Source organism: Nannobrachium achirus (assembly GCF_963921795.1).
Source record: "Nannobrachium achirus genome assembly, chromosome: 14".
In the NCBI taxonomy this organism is placed as follows: domain Eukaryota; kingdom Metazoa; phylum Chordata; class Actinopteri; order Myctophiformes; family Myctophidae; genus Nannobrachium; species Nannobrachium achirus.
In genome coordinates, this window is record NC_137821.1 from 33,464,110 (window position 1) to 33,487,696 (window position 23,587).

At 46.2% G+C, this 23,587-nt stretch overlaps 1 protein-coding gene across 1 annotated transcript in view; it reads right to left on the minus strand.

The window, feature by feature from the left end:
• The window catches only part of pcdh7b (protocadherin 7b), a gene marked incomplete at both ends in the record, with an annotated part of 217,790 nt that overhangs the window by 102,568 nt on the left and 91,635 nt on the right, over positions 1-23,587 (minus strand). The window contains one exon of the mRNA XM_080741292.1: positions 20,018-20,237. Within this exon, the coding sequence (XP_080597418.1) occupies positions 20,018-20,237 (220 nt within the window). The remainder of the gene's footprint in view (positions 1-20,017; positions 20,238-23,587) is intronic.

Sequence of the window (23,587 nt, forward strand, 5' to 3'; positions counted from 1 at the left end):
CTCTCTCTCTCTCTTTTCCCATGCTCTATAATGAACCCGTTTGTAGGAACGCCTGAGGCATAATGCACTCTGACGTTGGGGGGGGGGAGAAAGAGAGGTAGGTGGTCTGACAGGAACGCTGCTAAGGTAGCTGAAAAGAACGGCGGTTATAAGCCGTTGGAAGGATTACACGTTACGCAGTGACACATGCTATTATGAATAGTTAGTAGAACATGCATCAGGGGCGTCAATTGGGTATGGCAAGGGGTATGCAGCTGCCATACCCTGGGTCCAGGGGGGGAAATAAAAGTCACTTTTAAATATAAATCCATGAATGTCTCTGTGTCTATCTGTGCTGGTCATTATGTTGTTAAATTACAGTAACTACAAATGCAAATTTTAACATAATGGTCAATTTAACAAGGTATTATAATTATATTCTCCACACTTGTATTCTCCCCATCTTGATAAAATGGTATATTCCCAGGTTCCGGAGGTCAGCTGCACAGGTGCAATGCATTATTGTTAAGTGTGGCATGTTTACTAAGATGCCAAGTTTATCTGCACTTTAACAACCATTCCAGGCTGCTTCCAGCCCAAGAAACCGTAGAAACCCAGGGGAAAAACGGACAAAACCTGCGCATGAGGACTCCCATCTTTGCCACACCCTAGCTTTTGCTGAACTGGCGCCACTGACATGCATACATGCACACACAAACCATGTTTCACCCAATTTTAACTTCATCTGCCACTCAGAAAGGAGTCTCTGTATCAAACGCTGGCTCCGAAAACTGGACACATCTGGTTCCAGCTTATTGGCGGCAGGTTCTGCAATGAATACCCATTCACCTTTCCCCTCCCCTCCCCTCCCCCGCTCTGTTTGAATGCTCCGGAGACTTTCTTGTAAATGTGATTATTTTGTATAATCAGCGTTGCATTCCTCGCGTGCAAGAAATAAATTGGCGGCGACTGCGAGGAAGCCCTTCTTTGGGCGCCAGGAAAAAAGTAAGCGTATTTGCGAAGGTGAGGAGAAAAGAACTTAAGAACCTGAAGTTGTTGCGCGCGCACGCGTGAGTGCATGTGTGTGTGCGTGCGTGTGTGTGTGTGTGTACACAGTACAGTAGAGTGAGTATATACGGGGTAGGATGCATGAATTCATGCATGAGGGACATCTTGTGCCCGTGCTCACAGCGCTGCCTGTGTAAGACGACACAATGTGCTGGAATACATGAATATGCTATTCTAAATTCTGTTTGTATCGCATGTACTTTTTCTTTTTCAGCATCTGAAACATGTGAAACGTCTGTGTGTGCGCGCGCGCGCGTGCATGTGTGTGTACCAGGCACGTGCACACATAGACATCAAAGGGGTCTTGAGCCCCCTTTGATGTCTGTCTGTAAAAAAGTGCCCTCTCCAAACCATGAACGCAAGTAGTGAAAATAGCCGACCTCCAAGCTCTCAACGCGTCGCGCTGCGACGCGTTGTGAGCTTGGAGGTCTGCTATTTTCACAATTTTCACCAAAAAGGCCCTTTTTGATATCTCAGCCCCTGCCCCTCTAACATTCTCTGCAAGTCCCTGGTGTGTACGCTTATTTTTGTATAAATATATAAAATATACATATTTCTTTCATTCTTATGCTTTCTCCATGCATGTCCCCCCTCTGATCCGTTCCCGGGTTGATGCCGATTGTTGTCGCATGCATCATGCGACACACCGCGCACTCCCTCACGCACACGTGTGACACACACACTCGCACAACTGAGGATTAGCCCGTTGCGCCACACCTTTTTTTTCTTTTTCTTTTTTACGCAGGCACACTCAAGGATGAGAGGAGGAACAAATAATGCATGAGTGAGAGTGCGTGCGTCCGTGCGTGCGTGCGTGCGTGCGTGCGTGCGTGCAGTGGTGTAAAGTAACTAAGTACATTTACTAAAGTACTGTACTTTTCTGAGGTACAATTCTGAGGTAATTTGCACTTTACTTGGAGTGTTTCCAATGTCCAATACTTTTGCTTCTACTCCACTACATCTCATATCCAAATATTGTACTTTAAATTCAACTGTAGATTTTGAAAACTTTAGATTTTTAGTATTATCACAAAATACACATTATACATTAACCAATTTCGACCATTTGAAAATGTATAGGCCTACATTTGAAAACTGGAAATAGGACATTCTGTCTATTGTGTACTTATACCAATATGTTTGTACTTAACGGAGCATATCTACATTGCGGTATTGACACTTTTACATTAAGTAAAACTGGAGTATTTTTCCCACCACTGTGTGCGTGTGTGCGCGCGTGCGCATGCACTGGCATCCGCGTGCAGCTGGCTCTAAGCTCTGTGCGCTGCAGCAACCCTGCGGGGCCAGGCTGATGGGTTCTGGACGACACCCCCCCCCCCCCACGCCCCCCGCCCCCTCCCCCCCACGCCACGGACCTCACACTGGGAGAGACATGGGCGCCCACTGTGTCGCCGCGCTGCCAACAACAGCCACCTGGCGCTCTCTCGCATGTACCAGCAAACACCCCTCACCCACTCCCTCCCTCCCTGCAAAGCCTGCTCACCTCACGCACGCACACACACACACGCACACACACATACACGCGTGCGTACGCGTGCAAGAGCGGCTAACAGTATTGCACAGCACGCCTGGTCCCACTAAGCAGAAGGACGACTGTGATAAAAAGAGGAGGATGGCGTAAAGGAGAAGATTATACCAGCAAACATGACGCCGAGTGGGAGGAGAGGGAAAAGGGGGGATGACGGAGGGATGGAGAGAAGCGAGAGGAGGAAGCGAGGGAGCGGCGATGAAGGAGAGGGAGGGAGGGAGGGATGGGAGGGAGGGAGAGAGGGAGGGAGTTGTGTTTTTTTGGCCGAGCGCCTCCGAGGTGTTTAATTGTCTTCATTGAAGGCCGTCCCCACCTGTCACCCCCCAACCAAACCTCCTCCTCCCCTCCCCGCTCTCAACCTAACACGGAATTTATGGCGCCAAGAACACGGGAGAGGGACGGACAGGGGAGGTATGGGGAAGCGAGACAAACTAGAGCGCGAGAGAGAGAGAGAGAGAAAGGCGTTGCGGTGCATTTAACACTAACAGTTGCCTGGGAAAGCGTTTTATTTTCGCAGGGAAAAGAAGCGCAAAAAGGCGGGTTGCTGTTTTGGACACGGGCCAGGCAAGCTGCTCCCCACGTCGCCCGCTTGGTTGCACCTCAAAAACAAGGCCTCCCGAAAAACGCCAACGCAAAAACGTCACATATACAGACTGCGGCGAGGCCCCCTCATTGAAAACACAGTCGCGTCCCCCCCCCCCCCCCGCCTGACAGTGGCATTGAAAACCATTCTGGTCTCGTTCTCCCTCTGTCTTTCTTCTAGGGAGTGCTACACCACACCTCCCCACCATCGACTATATGCTTCCAGTTTGAGACAGAGACTGTAGGAAGAAAATCCTATACAGAGGCAGCCATCTTTGAAGTGAAAACCACCATCCATTTCTCCTCCTCCCCAACCTCTAAACAATATAGTTACCACTTCCCGCGGAGTGCGGAGGCACTTCAGATTTTTTTCAGCATCTGACAGTTTTTTAGGCGTTCAAAAGAAAGAGAAACACGCCCGGCTGTTTTGCATAGGAATTGGGCTTCTATACTATTATCTATAAATATACTCTCGAGCGAACAAACGCGGCGAAAAGCGAACACATTTCCTCTTCTCTCTCCCAAACAAAATGGCAGCCGCGTGGCCGCGTGATGGTTTCTCTTTGTATTAGTGTAGTTGAATGAGGGGCAGCTGAATGGAGGCTCTAATCACTGTCAGGAGGAGTGGGTGTCAGGCCTGCCTCTGGCTATACACAGCACCAGAGCCACAACGCTCCTTATCCACACACTCACGTTGTGTGAGTGCGTGCGTGCGTGCATGTGTGTGTGTGTGCGTGTGTGTGTGTGCGCGCGCACTTGTATTACTATGCTTGTGAGGGCCAAATATCCCATCAAGTATGGTACAGTAGCTCTTCAGAATTAGACATTGCTGCGTACCGAGGAATTGGGACTAGTAAGTACAGTATAAGGCAGTGGTTCTCAAACTTTGACATTTTAAGGTCTCCCCTTAACTTTGACAGTGTGCAAATGGAACCAAATGGACCCGTCAAAGTTACAGACTTGTAAGGGTCAATTTAGTCGCCCATAAAGGAGGGTTCTCAGAGTTACTACAGGGAGGCCGCCAAATCTTTGTGTGATATGATCATGTTTATTACATTAATCACTTGCACCGTAGTATCCCTATTCTTAGTGGAACAATAGAGTAGATTGGCTATTTTTTGGCACAGAGGTTCGGTGTAAAGGGAAAAGAAGAGCAGACTAGTACGTATTGACAGTTCAAGTGGTTGAATAATATTAATCCAACAGATGATAGTGCTGTCAAACAAGTTTACGCTGTATAAGAAATCCACGAACATTTTAAATCTGCATCACATCTTTTTACGTGATAGATACCTTTATTATCCCAAGGGGGAAAATCAGTTGCCCAGAGGCAGCACAGCAGTATAAGGTTATTTACAAAGTTACAGAGAAGTAAGAAAAAAGATAAAGAAAATAAAATATAAAACAAGAACAGAGTACTGTAAGAGCAAGGTACGTCAAGAAGACAAGTTATGTAGTGGGGGTCCCTGCCTCATCTCTCTCTCTCAGCTAAGGGGTCCTTGGCCTGAAAACGTTGAAGACCCCTGACCTATAGAGAGTCCCTGAAATCCACTTTTAGAACCACTGGTATACAGTATACAGCTATTACGTTTAAAAATGTAAAACAGGCCACAATGGCATTCATGAAATTACCCTATTCTGACATTTGTATGCGCATAATATGTCCTTGAAAGTTCGGTTACACATGCGGTAGGTAGTGGTACACGTGTGCACATGTCTGAACACACAGGTGCGTGTGGCTCATGTCCTCTTCGGGATTCATATCACATCCCTCCTTGCTGAGGTACTACACGCGACCAGCAGCGATTCGAGTCCTTTGTATGCGACGCTCCTCGACGACACACCGCCGAATGTAAATGACTCTCACAACAGCTCCTCCATATTGGGCTTCTGTCGTTGCCTTTGCATAATGCATGCATCAGCTGGATCAGGCCCAGACACCAGACCTCTTTTTTTTTCTCCTCTCTCTTCTTTTTTGTCATGTAAAAAAAAGAAAGCAAGGCACACCTAAGTGTTTAATGCTCACGTGTGTGCGCTGCAAACATCTTCGGGGTCGACATCGGCGTCTTAGAGTGTGAACGTTACGGTGCATTTTTGACACCGTTCGCCGTGCAGTGTGATTGTTCTGTGTTGGTTGTGGGGGGGGGGGGGGTCTGAACCTGATGGACGTCGTACATGTGTGTGCATGGTAGAGAGAGAGAGAGAGAGAGAGAGAGAGAGAGAGAGAGAGACTGTGTGTGACACAGGGAGTGTGATTTGAATGCCTGCCTGTATTGTATTGGCTGGAGTGGTGATCAATCATCTCCACCTGTCAACCATCACGCCCTGCTGGTAGCCCCCTCTCTCTCTCTCTCTCTCTCCTCTCACCCTATGGCCTATGCAGTCCCTCTGTCTCTCTACCAAGCTAATAGTCAGTCTCTCTCTCTTGCTCTCTCTCGCTCTCTCTCTCTCTCTCTCTCTACTTTTTTTTACTCCACTACATTTATTTGAAAACTTTAGTTACTAGTTACTTTGCAGATATACATAATAATATTATAAAGCATACATAAACCACTTTAGCCCTCTTTTATACCTATTTTGTACTTTTACTTTTGCTACTTGAAGTACATTTCGATACCAATACTTTTGTACTTTTACTTTAATTCGGGATGTTTACTTGTAACAAAATATTTCTACATTGCAGCGTTGACATTTTACTTAAGTAAAACATACTTTGTCCACCACTGCAACTTGTGTCTCCCCTGCTCGTTCGTGCTAGCGTTTTCGTCCAGTTTTTTTCCTCCTACTCTTCATTGTAGTGTTTTTTTCCACTCCCCCCCCCCTCCCCCCATCCCTCCATTGTACCGTCTCTCTCTGAGTTCTCACACAGTGTGTTTCTAATTTTCTCATTTCTAATTCATGTCGTCTCTGGGCACGCCATTCCTCTCTCTCACTCTATCTCAATCTCTCGCTTTCTGTGTGTGTAGATAGATAGATATATACTTTATTGATCCCGAAGGAAATTCATTTCGTTCAATCAACAGCTCCAGTGCAGTACTTTCACACAGTTATTAGTAAAAAGAGCATGATGAACATATAAAAACAATGCATCAGTGAAGAAAGACAGCACAATAAAAATCATCTAAAAAGTGTGTGTGTGTGTGTGCGTGCGTGTGTGTGTGTCTATGTGTGTGTGCATGCGCGTGTGCGTGTGTCTCTCTGTAAGCGCCGGCACACAGCTACTATGTGGGGAAAAAAGGTTGGCGAAATGTGGGCCAACTATTCAGAAATAAAACTATGCCGAGGAGATAAATCAATCGCATTCTTCCGCAACACCATAGGAATGTGCCAATCGCGCCGCTGCACCAAAATAGAAGTTTGAGTTGTAGGCTATGGCATATCGACGCTTTGAGTGTTGCTGCGTTTTGAAATATGCGAGGTGCGAGGCGTTGTGTGCTTGTAGATCGGCTGTTTTCGCTACTTTTGTGTGATGGCCTTGTGTGATGAAGCAGTGCTTTACTTTGCGAAAATATTGACAAATGTAAAACTTGGAGATACGAGGTTTCTGCCAGACAGTGACGACATATACTCTCTCTCTCTCTCTCTCTCTCTCTCTCTCTCTCTGTCCATCTGTCTTTCTGTCTCTCTGGACATAAGCAGAGTCTCAGCACGAGGTGATGTGCAGGGTTAGCTTTGTTTTGTTTTTGGGCCCCGATTACACATTCCAGATGAATGTTGTCTGTGTTTTTAACCCCTTGTCTTTTGTTGCTCTGCTACACACACACACACACACGTGCACAAACACACGTGCACACACACGCACAGTGGGTGTCCTTGGGAAGGGCGATGGGAGAAAGCGTGACAGGGTAAAACACTGATTGATAGAGCGAGGTCTTGCGCTGGGGCGCTTTTCCACCGCACCGATTCCCACCTGGGCGCGAACACACACACACACACTCGCCAACACACGTGACAAAACACACATACGCAGTACGCACACAGAGGGTTCACACAGTAAAATCGGGTCCATTTTGGTCCAAAGTTTGGTCCAAAATCTAAAAAGGTTAAATTATCACCATGGGTTTTACTGCGCTCCCTTCACAGCCACGCCCCCCTCCGTCCGTTGAAACCAGGCTTTAAAGGAGTTTGTTTTTTCTCACATTCCTAAGACAATAATCCATCCAGGGCCATGCATTTGGGTCCCCATCCGGAATCAATGGGGCTAAATTTACAATAATCACATTTTTGTCAAAGGAATGCGACAAATACAACAAATATTATTGAACTCAAGTCTCCATGGCATGAGTAATCAATAGGGGAAAAAAACATTTTGGGGTTGAACTACTCCTTTAAGCCTGATCTTTACTTCGAAAACAGCAGACCTACTGTACAAGCTCACGACGCGTCACATCCGTGACGTGTCGTGAGCTTGTAGGTCTGCTGTTTTGGGTAAGCGGCCTAACTCCAGGCCTAACTCCAGCTATGGCTCTTGGAAATATGAACAGCTTTAATTAAACAGGCCTCGATTTGCCATCTGGTCCTTGCGATTGGGGGCTCGCCTAATGAAACAGAGCTGGGAGTGCGCGCACGCACAGGGGCGTCACACCAAATTATGGGCCCTGGGTACAAGGATTCACTGCGGGCCCCCCATGAATGTTAACTATTGAAAAATAGCAGATATACAAGCTCACGTGAGCTTGTAGATCTGCTATTTTTGAAAAATCTTGAAAATGTGTGCAAGAAACCTATGTCAAGGACCCCCAAGATGATATGTATTTGGCCAGGGACCCTGATCTCAAAATATTTAGTTCCAGGGACCCCAGAAGCCAAATTTGAGTTAGAAATGTTCGCTTAAAAAATACATATATTAAAAGATTTTCACACATTTTCACAACTTTTCAAAAATAGCAGATCTACAAGCTCGCAGCGCGGCACTCTGTGCCATGCTGTGAGCTTGTATATCTGCGTGCGTGCGTATGCACTATAACCCTCTGGAGGAGCGTTCTGATAGGCATCTATAGCAGGATAGGAAGACACTACAACATACAGTTATCCATGGGGCCGCTTCAGAAGACTGGATAATGATGTGCCGCCTCATTGACTGACTGACTGTGTGTGTGTGTGTGTGTGTGTGTGTGTGTGTGTGTGTGTGTGTGTGTGTGTGTGTGTGTGTGTGTGTGTGTGTGTGTGTGTGTGTGTGTGTGTGTGTGTGTGTGTGTGTGTGTGCGCGCGTGTGTGTGTGCACACGTGCATGTGCGTGCGTGTGTGAGAGAGAATGTTGCGTAAGTACGTATGCAAAATAATGTCTGTGAACGTGGTTCTGTGTACTTTCTCTTTATCCGTGTCTGTGTCTGTGCGTGCGCGCTGTGTGTGTGTGTGTGTGTGTGTGTGTGTGTGTGTGTGTGTGTGTGTGTGTGTGTGTGTGCGCGTGCGTGCGGTCTACACTCTGCACTACCTGACTGATAACTGCTGTGATGTGCCACTCAATTGGACTGGCCGGCCAGCCGACACTTAACGATGATGTTTGTAATCCAAAGCTTGGAGAGGGAGAGAGAGAGAGAGGGAGGGAGAGGGAGGGCGAGAGGGAGGGAGAGAGAGAGTGGGAGGGAGAGAGAGAGAGAGAGAGAGAGAGAGAGAGAGAGTGTGTGTCGGAGGGAAGGAGGGAGAGAGCAGGAGACAGAAAGAGATGAGAGAGTAGAAGAATGGGATTGCGGGGAGGATATAGGGTGCCTGTGTGTGTGTGTGTGTGTGTGTGTGTGTGTGTGTGTGTGTGTGTGTGTGTGTGTGTGCGTGTGTGTGTGCGTGCGTGCGTGCGTGCGTGCGTGCGTGCGTGCGTGCGTGCGTGCGTGCGTGCGTGCGTGTGCGGCTGCAGTCAGAGCAGGGAGACGTGCAGGGCATGCTAACATCAACAGTCAGCACTATGCTGCTACACAGTCTCCCCCGCATATCTGCACTGGTAATCTCTCTCTCTCCCCCCCCCCCCCCCCCCCCCCCCCCCTGTGACACTCCAGAGAGTGCACGTTCCTTCACATAGACCAATGGTGTAAAGTCATCCAGTACATTTACTCAAGTACTGTAGTTAAGTACAATTTTGAGGTACTCTTTCATTTAAATCTTTAGATACTTTTTTAAACACTTCCACTCCATTACATCTCAGTGGCAAATATCACGCTCACTCCACTACGATTATTTGACAGCTTTAGTTACTAGTTGTTCACTGTGACATCACAGGTGACATCACAGTGATGTCAGATACTCAGGGAGCAGGGATCTCCATATATGGGCAAAAAAAGGGATTCTGTAAGGGATCTCCATTTATGGGCATAAAATGGATTGTATCCCAGATGATGCCCTGTTAGGAGAACCACACTAACAGAATGCATATATGGCTAAGACAGGTCGCTTTTCGCCCTTAGGCGTCTTACTGGCATACCTATACTTCAGCAAAATCGAAACGGACGACAGCAAAACGTAACCACTTTACATTATATACTGTACTTTGCAATGGGACGAATATTGAAAATACAGTAGCCGATCTACAAGCTTGTCAGAATGCAGCACGTTCTGAGCTTTTCTGCAATATTTGTTTTCGAAAAAAAACAAAAAAAAAAACATAACGCAACAAGTGGATTACGGTATGCGCATTTCATAACTATGTATCTCTACCGTCATGTTAACAAAGCCTCTGCCGGCCCTGTGTGCTCCCCGCCTCAAGCAGCATGTTAATGGCTGCACAGCTGCCTCTATACAGTAGGCCATCTCCTGAGTCCAGGCCTGCCTGGGAGAAAAGACAGGGTCAAAGTCAAACGTGTTGTTTTGTGCGTGTGTGCGATAACGTATAGATACGCGCCGCACCGCCGCGGCATACGTAATGACTCACTATAGATATGTAGCGTACCGCCGCAGCATCTATAATGACTCACTGTCAATTCAGCGGGAAACCGCCGCGGCAGCTAGTGACCTCCGCGAGGGCGCCTACTGTAAGTAAGCGCAGCATGTGGCTTAGTTAAAGTGAACTATCGGAGAAACGATATTACATCTTGGGAGCCCGGGGCTCTGTTCCACTTCACGCTTGTAGGTTAGGTCTTAAACGTGCAAGCACCTCGCTCAACCTCATACGCCGAATGCGAGGCCAACCGGGACTAGCCGTGCTATTCAGAGGCGCTACAGTAGCTCGGCCTGTAACACGGTTAAAAAATGAAAACTCTCTCCACATGTACTGTACTGTAACTCTCTCTCTTTCTCCCGGCCCCCTCGGCGATGTGCGGAGATCAATAGCGGGGAGTGGAATTCTTTGACCCCTCTGACAACGCAGCGCCTCTCTCTCTCTTACAATGGCTCTTTAACTATCCGCGTATAGCATTTTAAATCAGGTGGTCGGTATATGGCGCTACGTTTTCTCCGCTGTTTACGGAAAGTACTCACATTCTTTACTTGAGTAAAAGTATCAATACTGCAATGTAGACATGCTCCGTTACAAGTAAAAGTCCAGAATTCAAAATGTACTTGAGTAAAAGTACGAAAGTATTGGCATCAAAATGTACTTAAAGAACCAAAAGTAAAAGTACAACATGTTGGGAAAATAGCCGTCTATCGCGACACGTTGTGCGCTTGTGGATCGGCTATTTTCAAACAGCCAAGGTATAAAATAGGGCTTAAGTGGCTAATATATGTTTTATAATACTATAATTTATATCTGCAAAGTAACTAGTAACTAAAGTTTTTAAAATAAATGCAGTGGAATAAAAGTACAATATTTGTATCCGAGATGAGCAGAAATATTGGAAATACTCAAGTAAAGTACAAATACCTCAAAATTGTACTTACAGTAAGTACAGTATTTAGGCCTAGAATTATTAAATGCTTTAACCAGTGAAAAATAGCAGATATACAAGCTCACAGCGCGGCACCGAGTGCCGCGCTGCGAGCTTGTAGATCTGCTATTTTTGAAAAAGTTGTGAAAATGTGTTTTCAAAAAATCTTAGAAGGATTCAAAAGACACTTATAGAATCGGGTCAAAATTCCAATTTTCATGATTTTTCAAAAATAGCAGATCTACAAGCGCGCAGCGCTGTGAGCTTGTACATCTGCTATTTTTCAATAGTTAAAGCATAAAATAATGATACGCAATAATGTGTACCCGTTCTAAATGGGTTGTTAAGTAAAAGTACTTAGTTACTTTACACCAGCGGGAATCTCTAACGACGGAATAAGTGAGATTCCCCGGCTGAGCGCAGCGAGAAGCAAGGAAAGCAACACATTTCAACCCCTGGGTGCCAGGAGGGGATGCGAGGTGATGCAACACCATGCTGGAGCTATAAGCCTCTCTACTGTACTGTTGCACCGTGAGCGGACTCCCAAGCACAGAGGGCCTTCGCTCCGAGAAAAGTCTGCTAAGTAATATAAGAAACTGCAGAGAACTCCTAACCTCATGGTACTTGTACGTGCGGTGGGGTAAAAGTTCACGTGCTCCCGTGGCGGCCCCCGCTATAGCTCTCCGTGCTCCAGCGAGTCAGAAGGAAGGGTAGAGCGGGTTCATTTGCCGTGCTCTCCGTGGAGCCGAGTGGACCAGAGTAAAATACTAACCCATTTAGGCCGGAAAAATACCTAAAAAAAAAAAGTCTACTAAATCCTAACAAACTTCCTAAAAAACCTATGTTTCCAAACTTTTTCATGTGAAGGACCTCTTATTTTGTTCCAGGGACCAAGAGAAAGTATGATTTGCGTTACAAACGTCCGCTTTAAAATGTATATACATTCAAAGATTTGTATACTTTTTCACAATTTTTCAAAAATAGCAGATCTACAAGCTCGCAGCGCGGCACTCGGTGCCGCGCTGTGAGCTTGTATATCTGCTATTTTTTAACAGTTAAAGCATAAAATAATGGTTAAAGTGGTGACAGATACGTACATGCGTCCCCAGTCTAAACTGGCTAAAGTTCAAACGCTGACCTTGGCAGAGGAGAGACTGGAGAACGCGGCGCCCGGGTATGTTAGCGCAGACGTATAGCGGGAAGGGATTTGCTCCCGATGGTTTCCTCCGCCATCGGTGTATGAACGAACGCGTGTGCGGCGACGGAGGTATATCGTCGTTGTCGGGTGGAAACCTTGTATGTCCAAAACCGTTTGTTTTGTATTTATCATTTTTAAAATGATTTAAACTAGTGAAAAAAGCCGATCTACAAGCACACAACGCCTCGCACCGCGAGGCGTTGTGTGCTTGTAGATCGGCTGTTTTCACTACTTTTGTGTGACGGCCTTGTACGATGAAGCAGGGCTTTGCTTTGCGAAAGAACGTACACATTTTGAAACTTGGAGATACGAGGTTGACACCCGACAAGTACGATATATACAGTGTAAGCTTATATTGATCGTGAGATGATTGACGGTACCTCTGACCCCGCCTACCCCACTGTGAATCAGCCAATCCCCACGCGGCTCCATTATGCCCAGTCATAAAGCGTCTACGGCACGCGCGGCGCGAACGTGAAGACTCCAAAGGGACAAGCGTTCTTTATCCACAAACCCGTGATTGATGTCACCAATCAATAGCAATCAAACCTGATGTAACCACAACGCAAACCAGTGAGATAGATTAATCAATGACAATAAAAAAAAAAGGGAGGGGAGGGGAGGGGGAAAAAAAGCGACCCAGCACGTCCTTGGGTTGGAAATTGTTTGTGCTGTGGTAGCTATTAATGTTTGCTTTCAAAGTGCCACTCAAAGCTAGGGTCTCTCAAGGTTGGGAGGGGGTTTTAGGCCACGGAATGTGGCCTTCAACTGACTTTCTCAGCTTGAGTGCGTGAACACCCACACGTGCACAGGGGTGTCACAAAGGGGGGAAAGTGGGACTGAGTTACTAGGGCCCAAGGTGGAGGGGGCCTTAATTATTTTATACTTTAAACTATTGAAAAATCGGGAAAATGTGTGCAAATCTTTGAATATATGTATTTTTAAACGAACATTTGTAACTCAAATTTTGCTTCAAAAACGTTGAGCACCACTGATGTAGAAACATAGGTTTTTCCAAAAAAAACGTAGAAGCATTTGATATTTTCAGACTTTTCACGATTTTTCTAAAATAGCAGATCTAAAAGCTTGCAGCGTGGCACTCGGTGCTGCACTGTAGATCTGCTATGGGTTAAACCCCCTCCCCCTATGAAGAACATTCATGGGGGGCCCACAGTGAATCCTTGTACTCAGGGCCCAGAATTTGGTGTGACACCCCTGCGCGTGCGTGTGCACACACACACACACACACACACACACGCACGCCAATCTCCTCCCTGACCTATTTCATGCTGGTCGTAGCGCTCGCCAAGGCCGTGAACACTTCTTTCTCAACACAAATCTCTATTGGAAACACACCACCACACAGACACACACTCGCGCGCGCGAGCGAGCACAAACATAAACGACCGCAATTACCGGTGTCTAACGACGCCTGTGTGGACGCCGTGCGCCGCGGAAGCCATGCCATCTGCTAACTTTTTGTTTTTCCTCCAGTCTTCACGATACACACGTCTCCATTGTAACGGACTAAAGGTTGAGCCGCCCGGAGCGCTGGGGTAGAGGGACGATGTGCTCCGACTGCAGCATGAGGCCAGACACACGCTAATGACTGTTAGCCGGTGGTGGGAAATGTACTCCCATTTCTGACTTAAGTAAAAGTGTCAATACTGCGGTGTAGAAGTGAACTTTGTTACATGGTAAACGTCCGGAATTCAAAATGTACTTGAAATGTACGTGAAAGTACGAAAGTGTCGGTATCAAAATGTACTTAAAGTACCAAAAGTACTGAAATGTTTGAAAATAGCAGATCTACAAGCTCACAACGCGTCGCATGAGCTTGTAGACCCTTGTGAGCTTGTGAGCATGTAGAGCTTGTAGACCCTAACCCTAACCCTAACTGGTATAGAGGTCCATGCGCCAAGGCTACTTAAGTAGCAGTGCATCGCAGGCAGGGCCGACTGGGAGAAATGCGGGGCCCTGAGCGAAGTTCCACCCCCCCCCCCACCGCCGCAGAGCGCGGCCGCGATTGTTTTTACTTGGACGCGCGTGTGCGCAAACGATTTGCTGTGGCTGTGCATCTATAAATGCTATGGAATTATGCAGCAACTCTACCTCTAAAACGGTAAGACAGAAGCATGTTTATTCTGCTGCTTTTATTGTACACGGCCACAAAGCAGACTCCTGCAGAATGAATGCAATAGCTGAATGGGACCATGTATTTACTTCACTAGGCTATCAATCAGACACAAGATCGTCATGTTGTCAGATGAGGGGATTCCTCATAACTTTGTAGAACATTACCCTGGCCCTACCTCGCGCAGATATGATGCTCTCTCTCTCAACTCTCTCATAAGTAAGTAACGGAAGGGAAGGGAACGCTGAATCAAGTTGTAGGATCCCGTGTCTCAAGACTAGATACAGTAAATCCCATAGCCTGAAGGGACAGTCAGCTGTTTCACTGGTTGTTGCTGGTTGTCAGGGAGATATCACAGCCAATCGGTTGACAGGCTCTGTCTCTGTCCTGCAGATTGCGGTGTTTGTGTGAAGATTTAATATGAAAACAAAACTAAATAAATTAACCAAGCCTAGCGCGGGGCCCATGCAGGTGCGGGGCCCTGTGCGACCGCACCGTTCGCTCTACCCTAGAATCGGCCCTGATCGCAGGTTCAAGTCCCATTCCACGACGATCTTTACTGCATGTCTCTCCCTCAGTGAATCTCCACTATAAGCTATAAATAAAGACATAAACCCCCCCCCCCCCAACATATATTAGAAAAAAAAGAAAAAGCTGCAAGCTTGTACATTTTTTGAATAGCCAACGCATAAGTGGTTACAATTATTGTGACGCTACAGTGACGCTACATTAACTACTTTTGCTGGGGACCCCCTGGAATCCCCACAAGGACCCCTGGGGGTCCCCAGACCCCACTTTGAGAACCAATGCCTTAGATGGTATACCTCCCCCATGGGGCTCCTGAGCACGGACCGCTGGAAATCACCCGTGACATAAAAAAAAAAAAAAAAAAAAAGATGTGCTTTGAAAATCACAACCGATGCAGAGCATAAAAAGGAGAATTCTTTATTCATAGGTTGAGGTGCGGATCCGATAAGATCAACAACAACAACAAACCACAAATAAACAGAATAGAAATATCTATATCTGGGTGTATCCAATAACCCTCACCTGATGCAAACAAAACAGCACACTCCCTCACTCACACACACACACACACACACACACACACACACACACACACACACACACACACACACACACACACACACACACACACACACACACACACACACACACACACACACACACACACACACACACACACACACACAGGGGCGTCACAAGGGGGGGGGGGGTGGGACTGAATTACTAGGGCCCAAGGTGGAGGGGCCCTAGTAACTTTAGCTATTGAGAAATAGCAGATATACAAGCTCACAGCGCGGAGCTTGTAGATCTGCTATTTTTGAAAAATGTGTGCAAATCTTTGAATATATGTATTTTTTAAGCGAACATTTGTAACTCAAATTTTGCTTCTGGGGGGGTCCCTGGAACTAAATATTTTGAGATGAGAAACATAGGATTTTCAAAAAACCTTAGAAGGATTTGAAATATTCAAAGAAATGTTAAAGATTTTAAAAAAAGATTTAAAAACTTTAAAAAAAAAAATAGCAGATCTACAAGCTCGCAGCGCGGCACTCGGTGCCGCGCTGTGAGCTTATATATCTGCTATTTTTTCAATAGTTAAAGCACAAAATAATGCGTAATATTGCGTTCCCAGTCTAAATGGGTTAACCCCCCCCCCTCCCCCTATGAAGAACATTCATGGTGGGCCCGCAGTGAATCCTTGTACCCAGGGCCCAGAAATTGGTGCGACACCCCTGCACACACACACACACACACACACGCATGCAGACACACACACGTGCGCGCACACACTCTTACACAAGCCAAATCAACTGATCGTACTCCAGATAGTGTGCGGCTGCAGTCTTGGTTTGTTTCACTCAGACGGAGCCTGATTCATGGATTGACCTTGACTTGTCCTCCTTCCTTTTCGACAAAACAGCTCCAAAAAGCCACCATTATGCTACCCCCGTAATCTGGAAGCACGGACAAAGAAAATGTACTCACAACATGTACGTTAATAACATCTCCCTACATCCTACATCGAGAGATGGACTCTATCTCATCTCACAGGCGGTTGTGTATGCTGTACAGTGGGGGGAAGAGTACTCACATATTTTACTTAAGTAAAAGTATCAATATTGCAATGCGGAAATACTCCGTTACAAGTGAAAGTCCAAAATATGAAAGTGTTGGCATCAAAAAAGTACCAACAGTAAAAGTACAATATGTTTGAAAATAGCAGATCTACAAGCTCACGATGCGACGCGTTGTGAGCTTGTAAGATCTGCTATTTTCAAATGGCCAAGGCAGAAATTACTGCTAAAGTGCTTAACGCATGTCTTATAATATTATAATTTGTATCTGCAAAGTAACTAGTAACTAAAGTTTTCAAATGAATGCAGTGGAGTCAAAGTACAATATTTGGATCCGAGATGTAGTGGAGTAGAAGTAAAAATATTGGAAATTGGAATTACACAAGTACAAATAACTCAAAAGTGTAGTTAACTACAGTACTTACAGAAAGTAAATGTACTTGGTTACTTTACACCATGCTGTAACATTTGAATATCAATTCAAAGAACTTTATTTTCCTTTCGGAACTTTGTCATAATGTGAATATCGTTGGATCGGTCAGAAACACACGGAACATGGCTGCATGGAGAACATAGGAGTCACTTATTATTTGTGCCAGTCGTGTGTCTTATGTGTGTTTAATTCCTCCACAGAGGCGGGTTTGACTGATAAGCTGTTCAAGTTTTTTGATCTAATCACGCCGTCTGCTATCGATTGGTCCCAGTCCAATTACTCTAAGCACAGACCAAACTGAAATGAGCCTTTAATTGGGGCTAATTTGGCCGGTAAACAAAAGCAGGGTTACTAACCACTTAAACCCTACATATTTAGCTGACCAGGGGTCCCCCAGGGCTCTATACTAGGGACCGCCCCTTTTCTAACACTCAACACCACCTCTGTTCGTCAAAGAGGGACACTACAGTATGTGTTCATTATGGTCCCCTGGGGGGGGGACCCAAATTATTTTGGGTGGTCCCCAGATGTTTAGCTAAATGTTAACATTGTTTTCTCACTCAACAGCAAACAGACCAACATACAGTATAAGCGTATACAGGGTATCTGCAAATTTCTAAAGTGTTAAGGACTTGAAAGACCTTTTTAGTACCTCTGGTCAAACATCGGTAAAATTGTAAAATATTTGAGACGGAAAATGTGAAATAGCCGATCTACATGCTCACAACACCTCGCATTGTGAGCTTGTACGGTAGATCGTCTATTTTCACAATGGAATAGATTGCGTCAAACTAAATGTAATGGCAACTCCGACAATTCCAAGTGCTCGTGCAGGGTGGGGAGCGTCCCCAGTTCAAATATCATTATTTTGGGGTTCGCGGCCTGAAAAGGTTGAGAACCACTGCACTAGGGCAGTGGTTCTCAAACATTTTTGGTTCAGGTCACCCATGTAAAAAAAAATAACCTTTTCATCCACTGCACCCCTGAATTACATGACCTTATGTCATATCAACGGTACTTGAATATTGTCCATCTTTCCCCCTAATACAGCATAGGCTATGTCACCAGGAAAACTTACTGAGAGAATATCTAGTTTCCATTACGACTATTAAATCATCAAAAATACCAACGTGTCTGTCCAACCAACGTACCAACATTGTGACGCGCTTGTAGATCGGCTATTTTTGGTGAAGTGACTTGGTGTACTGAAGACCGAAAAAGAACGCACCAAGTAAAGTGCAAGTGACATTGACAAATTCCAAATGTTATCAAAGTATTCTGACTCTGAGGCACCTCCTGGACTTGCGTCAGGGCACCCACTTTGAGAAAGGCCCCCGAACTATAGGGGCCCCAGTGTGAGCGCAAAGAGTTCATATCGTTTTTCAATGCGCTTTAAGTACCAAATGCAGAGGAAGCAGCAAAGAGCCAGAGCGAGGCACCTGCGTAACTGCCCATTTGGAGCCCTGCATCTGTCTGATTCTTCTGAGTTCGGGCCCACCAGGGGCTCATTTTAAACCTTTCATCCATTCAATGAGCCTCATTTTGCGAATAATTTGTCCTCGCTTTCATGTGCCACGTAAAAATCATTGGCAATATCGCTGCGATTGATCTCTCTCTCGCATTGATGGGATGCCGACCTACCCCATGTTTCTAAAGACAAAGACATGGGTGTGGATATTTTTTTCTTTTTCTGAATGAGAATTCATAGTCCTTGCCCCCCATTTGAATGCATTTGAATATTCTTATCCTAAGCCACTCTGGGGAAGCCGCGGCACTCAGGCTTAGCAGACTGCAGACAGCTAGCGCTTGTTAGGCACACGCCTTAGCCATACGAGGTTATGAGTAGGACCATTACCCCCATGACTAAACCTCCCTGCAATAGTGCACACCCACCCACAGGCACACACACTCAAGAAATACAACTGCACACCCACACACACACACACACACCCTCAAGTACACAGGCATACCGAGTCAAACGCGAATGCTTGTGCTTTTGTGGCCTTGGAAACTAGCACAGGCTAGCGGTATGAAAGCTACCAAGAGACATACCAACATAACAATGGTCTTTTCTCCTGGCCCGGCCCCTCAGGGCGGCCCGCCTATTGCATTACCACCTACAGAACATCAATTCAACCTACAGTCCTCATGATTAGAAGAATATAAACTGCTTTGAAGGGGCCTCGAGCAGCCAGCTCCTCGTTGCGAATCAGCACAGCAGCTATCTGGGCCAGATCAAGAGCCTCCACATACCCACACATGTGCACGCACACGCACACGCGCACGCACACACACACACACACACACACACACACACACACACACACACACACACACACACACACACACACACACTCATTTTTGCACCTTTAAATTCATTTAGAGGAATCAAAGTGAACACGGAGAGATCATGTAAAATCAATGCGCGGTCGCGCTGAGAGATATAAGTTCCAAATGGAATTCATTGACAATCGCAAAGCGGGTTGAGAAGACTATGCAGCGAGCACAGACACAAAAAAATATATAATTTTAGAGGGCTTTGGTCTGAACGGCTATGCCTGCGACACACACTCTCAGTCTCTCTTAAAACCTTTGATGAAATTACCCAGGTCTTTCAAAACCCAAACCCGGAGACTTTCAATCAATCCCACAAGCCCCCGTCATCACCATTCAAGCCCTCCAGCACGTGTACTGTATCTCAGCGGCCGCTTTAATCAAATCCCACACAACGGCCCGGCAAATTAAAAAAGCGGGACGCAGAGGCGGCACAGTACGGGCACGACTCCGACACCGAGGCCTGCTCTCAAACCGGCTGCACGTCAACTAAAGCCCTACTCTGCAACAAAACCTTAAAAAAAAACAACGATACAAAAAGAAAATACACCTCACGTCAGTTCGAGTGCAATAGATCAGTCGCTATATCTATGCTCCGATGTGCTCGACTACCTCGGATGCGGCGGGCAGTCGCTTCTTGTGCGCCCGTGTGTGTGTGTGTGTGACCGCATGTCTGTGTGTGCACTGTAAACTAACGTACAGTATCTAAGCGCTGAGGATGGCAGCGTGAGTGTGTGCATGTGGTGTGCTTGCTTCCCTGCGTTTTCCCTGTGTTGCGTCTTATTATTATCTACTACTATTGTTTCTCTTTCTTAATCTCCTTTTTTTCAATGTTTTGCCCCTACCATTTTCCATGTGCTCTGCCTCACCGACACTGCCATCCGGTGTGGTCCTCTCGTAGCTGTCCTCGGGCAGGGGCAGGGCGCCCAGCCGGGGCCCCGACGAGCTCTTGCTGCTGGGCGTCTCCGACTCGTCCAGCCCGCTGTCGTAGCAGCTCTGCAGCGATCCCTGCTGGTGGGGGTCCTGGGGCTGGCTCACCACAGAGAAGGTCACCCGGCGGAACGGCTACAAGAGAGAACCAAACGATGCCCGGGGTCACTAGCAAGAACGGGGGAGGAACTACTACTCTACTACTTACGTTGTTTTGTGTTTCGTTTGTTTGTTTTGCTGGTAATAGCAGCTGCTGGAGCAGTTTTTTTTTTTTTTGTGCAGAGAGTCTTAGCGAAAGCTCCGCTTTGAAATGACAGGGGGCACTGTTGATTTCGTTGACTAAAACTATGACGAAAAATGTTTGTCGACTGTTTTTTTCACTGACGAAAACAAAATAAAAACGAAATAAAGAGTAAGCCATGATGACTAAATATATTGACAATTTTGTCAACAAAATAAAAACTAGATTAAAATGTCAGGGAGGGACTGTTGCTGAAGAGAGTCATTTTATGTTTGGTTGCTCTCAGGTGTTGTGTGCTGAAAATAGCAGATCTACAAGCTCACAACGCGTCACAGCGCGACACGTTGTGAGCTTGTAGATCAGCTATTTTCAGCACGCAATCAAGTGTAAAATCAAGGCCTGCCAAAATACATTTTAGTTGACTAAATCAACTGTAGATTTAGTCGCCATAAAATCTTATGATATTTAGTCGACTAAAATTAGACTAAAACAAACTTTTCAGGTGACTAAATTATGACAAAAACTAAATTACATTTTATTCAAAAGACTATGACTAAAACTAAATCAAAATTTGCTGTCAAAAACAACACTGACAGGGGGGAAAGGGGATGGGGGCATCACAGATGACATTGGATGGGGGACACGGGGGGTCGGGGGCGCCGCCAGCCCGTCGAGTAGGCAGAGGTTCAAAGGGTAATAATGCCTAATTTATGCTCCGTTGTACGACGACACTGCGGACTGAAGATAGCCGATCCATAAGCTCACAATGCGACGCGTCCGTGACGCATTGTGAGCTTATAGATAGGCTATTTTCAGTCCACAATGCCGCCGTAAAACAAGGATAAATGGGGCTTCAGGAAGACTATATAAGGTCTCTAAGTCTACAGAGAGGAAGTCATGAATTAGCAAAGAGATAGTAGGGAGGGGAGAAACCTTAGGGGTTCGCTCTATCACCAGCCTATATATTCCCAAAGTCACTTTGTCAGATAAAGAATATATCGTCACTGTCGGGCAGAAACCTCGTATCTCCAAGTTTCAAGTTTGTACGTTTTTTCACCAAGCAAAGCCCTGCTTCATCACACAAGGCCGTCACACAAAAGTAGTGAAAACAGCCGATCTAGTGAAAACAGCAGATCTACAAGCACACAACGCCTCGCGGTGCGAGGCGTCGTGTGCTTGTAGATCGGCTGTTTTCACTAGTTTAGTTCATTTTTAAAATGATAAATACAAAACGAACGGTCTTGGACATACATGGTTTTCAGCCGACAACGACGATATAGAAAAAAAAACCTGCACGACATCGTCGAAGCCAGCCAAATCACATCCACGGCCAAAACGACAGGAACACCAAGTTCCTACGACCGCGGCCTTCAAAAAACAGACTCTCCTGTATACACTATAGGAGCAACCTACGGTTGCAGGGCAGGAGGGGGAGAGGCGGGGAGGGGCAAACGGAACGGGAGTCGTTTCGGCGGGCGCCCTTGAGGCGGGCGGCGCCGAGGGCACGGCGGGCGAAGCCAGCCAGCCAGCCAGCCAGGCAGCTGAACTGTTGTGTTAAATACAGCTAAGAGGGAAAATGGAGGGGGAGGGGGAGGGGGGGGGGGGAAGGACGCGGCGGCCCCGTTCACCTGTTTACCTGAAACACTGAAAAAGAGGACAAGGTGATGGAAGCTAGCCTCCCCGGAGGGAGCGCCACGCCGGGCGCCGCCGCCACGGAGCAACAGAGGAACGTTGAGCGCGGGGCGGTGTGTGTGTGTGTGTGTGTGTGTGTGTGCACGAGGACAGGCGTGCACGCCGCACTCGCACTTGCCCACACACACACACACACACACACAGGCAATTACACTAGACTGTACTGAGAGGCAAAACAGAGGTGTCTATGAGTACCTGAGACGAATAACAGTCTAATAGAGATATCTTTTTGATTTTCCAGACTGTAAACCACAAACTAGACGTTTTTAATCTGTTACATTCTTAATGCACTCCCCCCTCATTTTGTTGAATTAGATATTTTTACTCAACTCATATATCGTCATCGGGTGGAAACCTCGTACCTCCCAAGTTTCAATTTGTACGTTCTTTCGCAAAGAAGCCCTGCTTCATCATACAAGGCCGTCGCACAAAAGTAGTGAAAACAGCCGATCTACAAGCACACAACGCCTCGCGGTGCGAGGCGTTGTGTGCTTGTAGATCGGCTGTTTTCACTAGTTTAGTTCATTTTATAAATGATAAATGCAAAACCAACGGTTTTGGACATACAAGGTTTCACCCGACAACGACGATATATTATTGAGTAAAAAGACATAATACTTATGGAAAGTGGAGAAACAGTATATGTCCGTACAAGTAATATTCAACAGACAAAGGGAGCAGATAACAATAAAACAGACTATTAAACAAAATGAGGGGGGAGTGCATTAACAATTTAACAGATTAAAAATTACTAGTTTGTGGTTTACAGTCTGGTAAATCAAAAAATATCTATATAAAAAAAAATCAAATATGGACTTAGACTGTTATTCGTCTCAGGTACTCAGAGGTACGGCAAGGCATGGCAGCTACCATACCTTGGCTACAAGGGAGATAACATATATATATGTCTTGTTAAAATAAATTCATCATGCCTGTTGCTAAGGCATGGCTACAAGTCATGTTGCCATACCTTTGGCTGAACTGACGCCACTTGTGCACGCGCACAGGCAATGGACCAATCCCCAATCACATACACACCCATTGTAACAGTTACAATGGGTGTGTATGTGATTGGGGATTGGTCCATTACACTAGGCTGTACTGAGAGGCGAACCCCCGCGAGAGCCTATACACACAAACACGCACGCCACGCACACGCACACACACACACACACACACACACACACACACACACACACACACACACACACACACACACACGTCATAATCTATTGTACTGAGATGCCAACACCCACGTGAGCCAACACATGCACGCACGCACGCACAGAAAAATAGTATGCACACATGCTCACGCACAGACACTCGCCCCCAGATCAACACACACGTACAGTACTGTATACACACAGAGGTTTTTCTCGTTAAGCCGTGGGTTCCTCCTCTTGCTGTCGATGTGTGTGTAGGCTGCACTAAGGTGTTATTGACCAGCGCCTGAGTTAAGCAATGACAGAGCATGTCATTAAAGCTACTGTAAGGTCTCTCTCTCTCTCTCTCTCTCTCTCTCTCTCTCTCTCTCTCTCTCTCTCTCTCACTC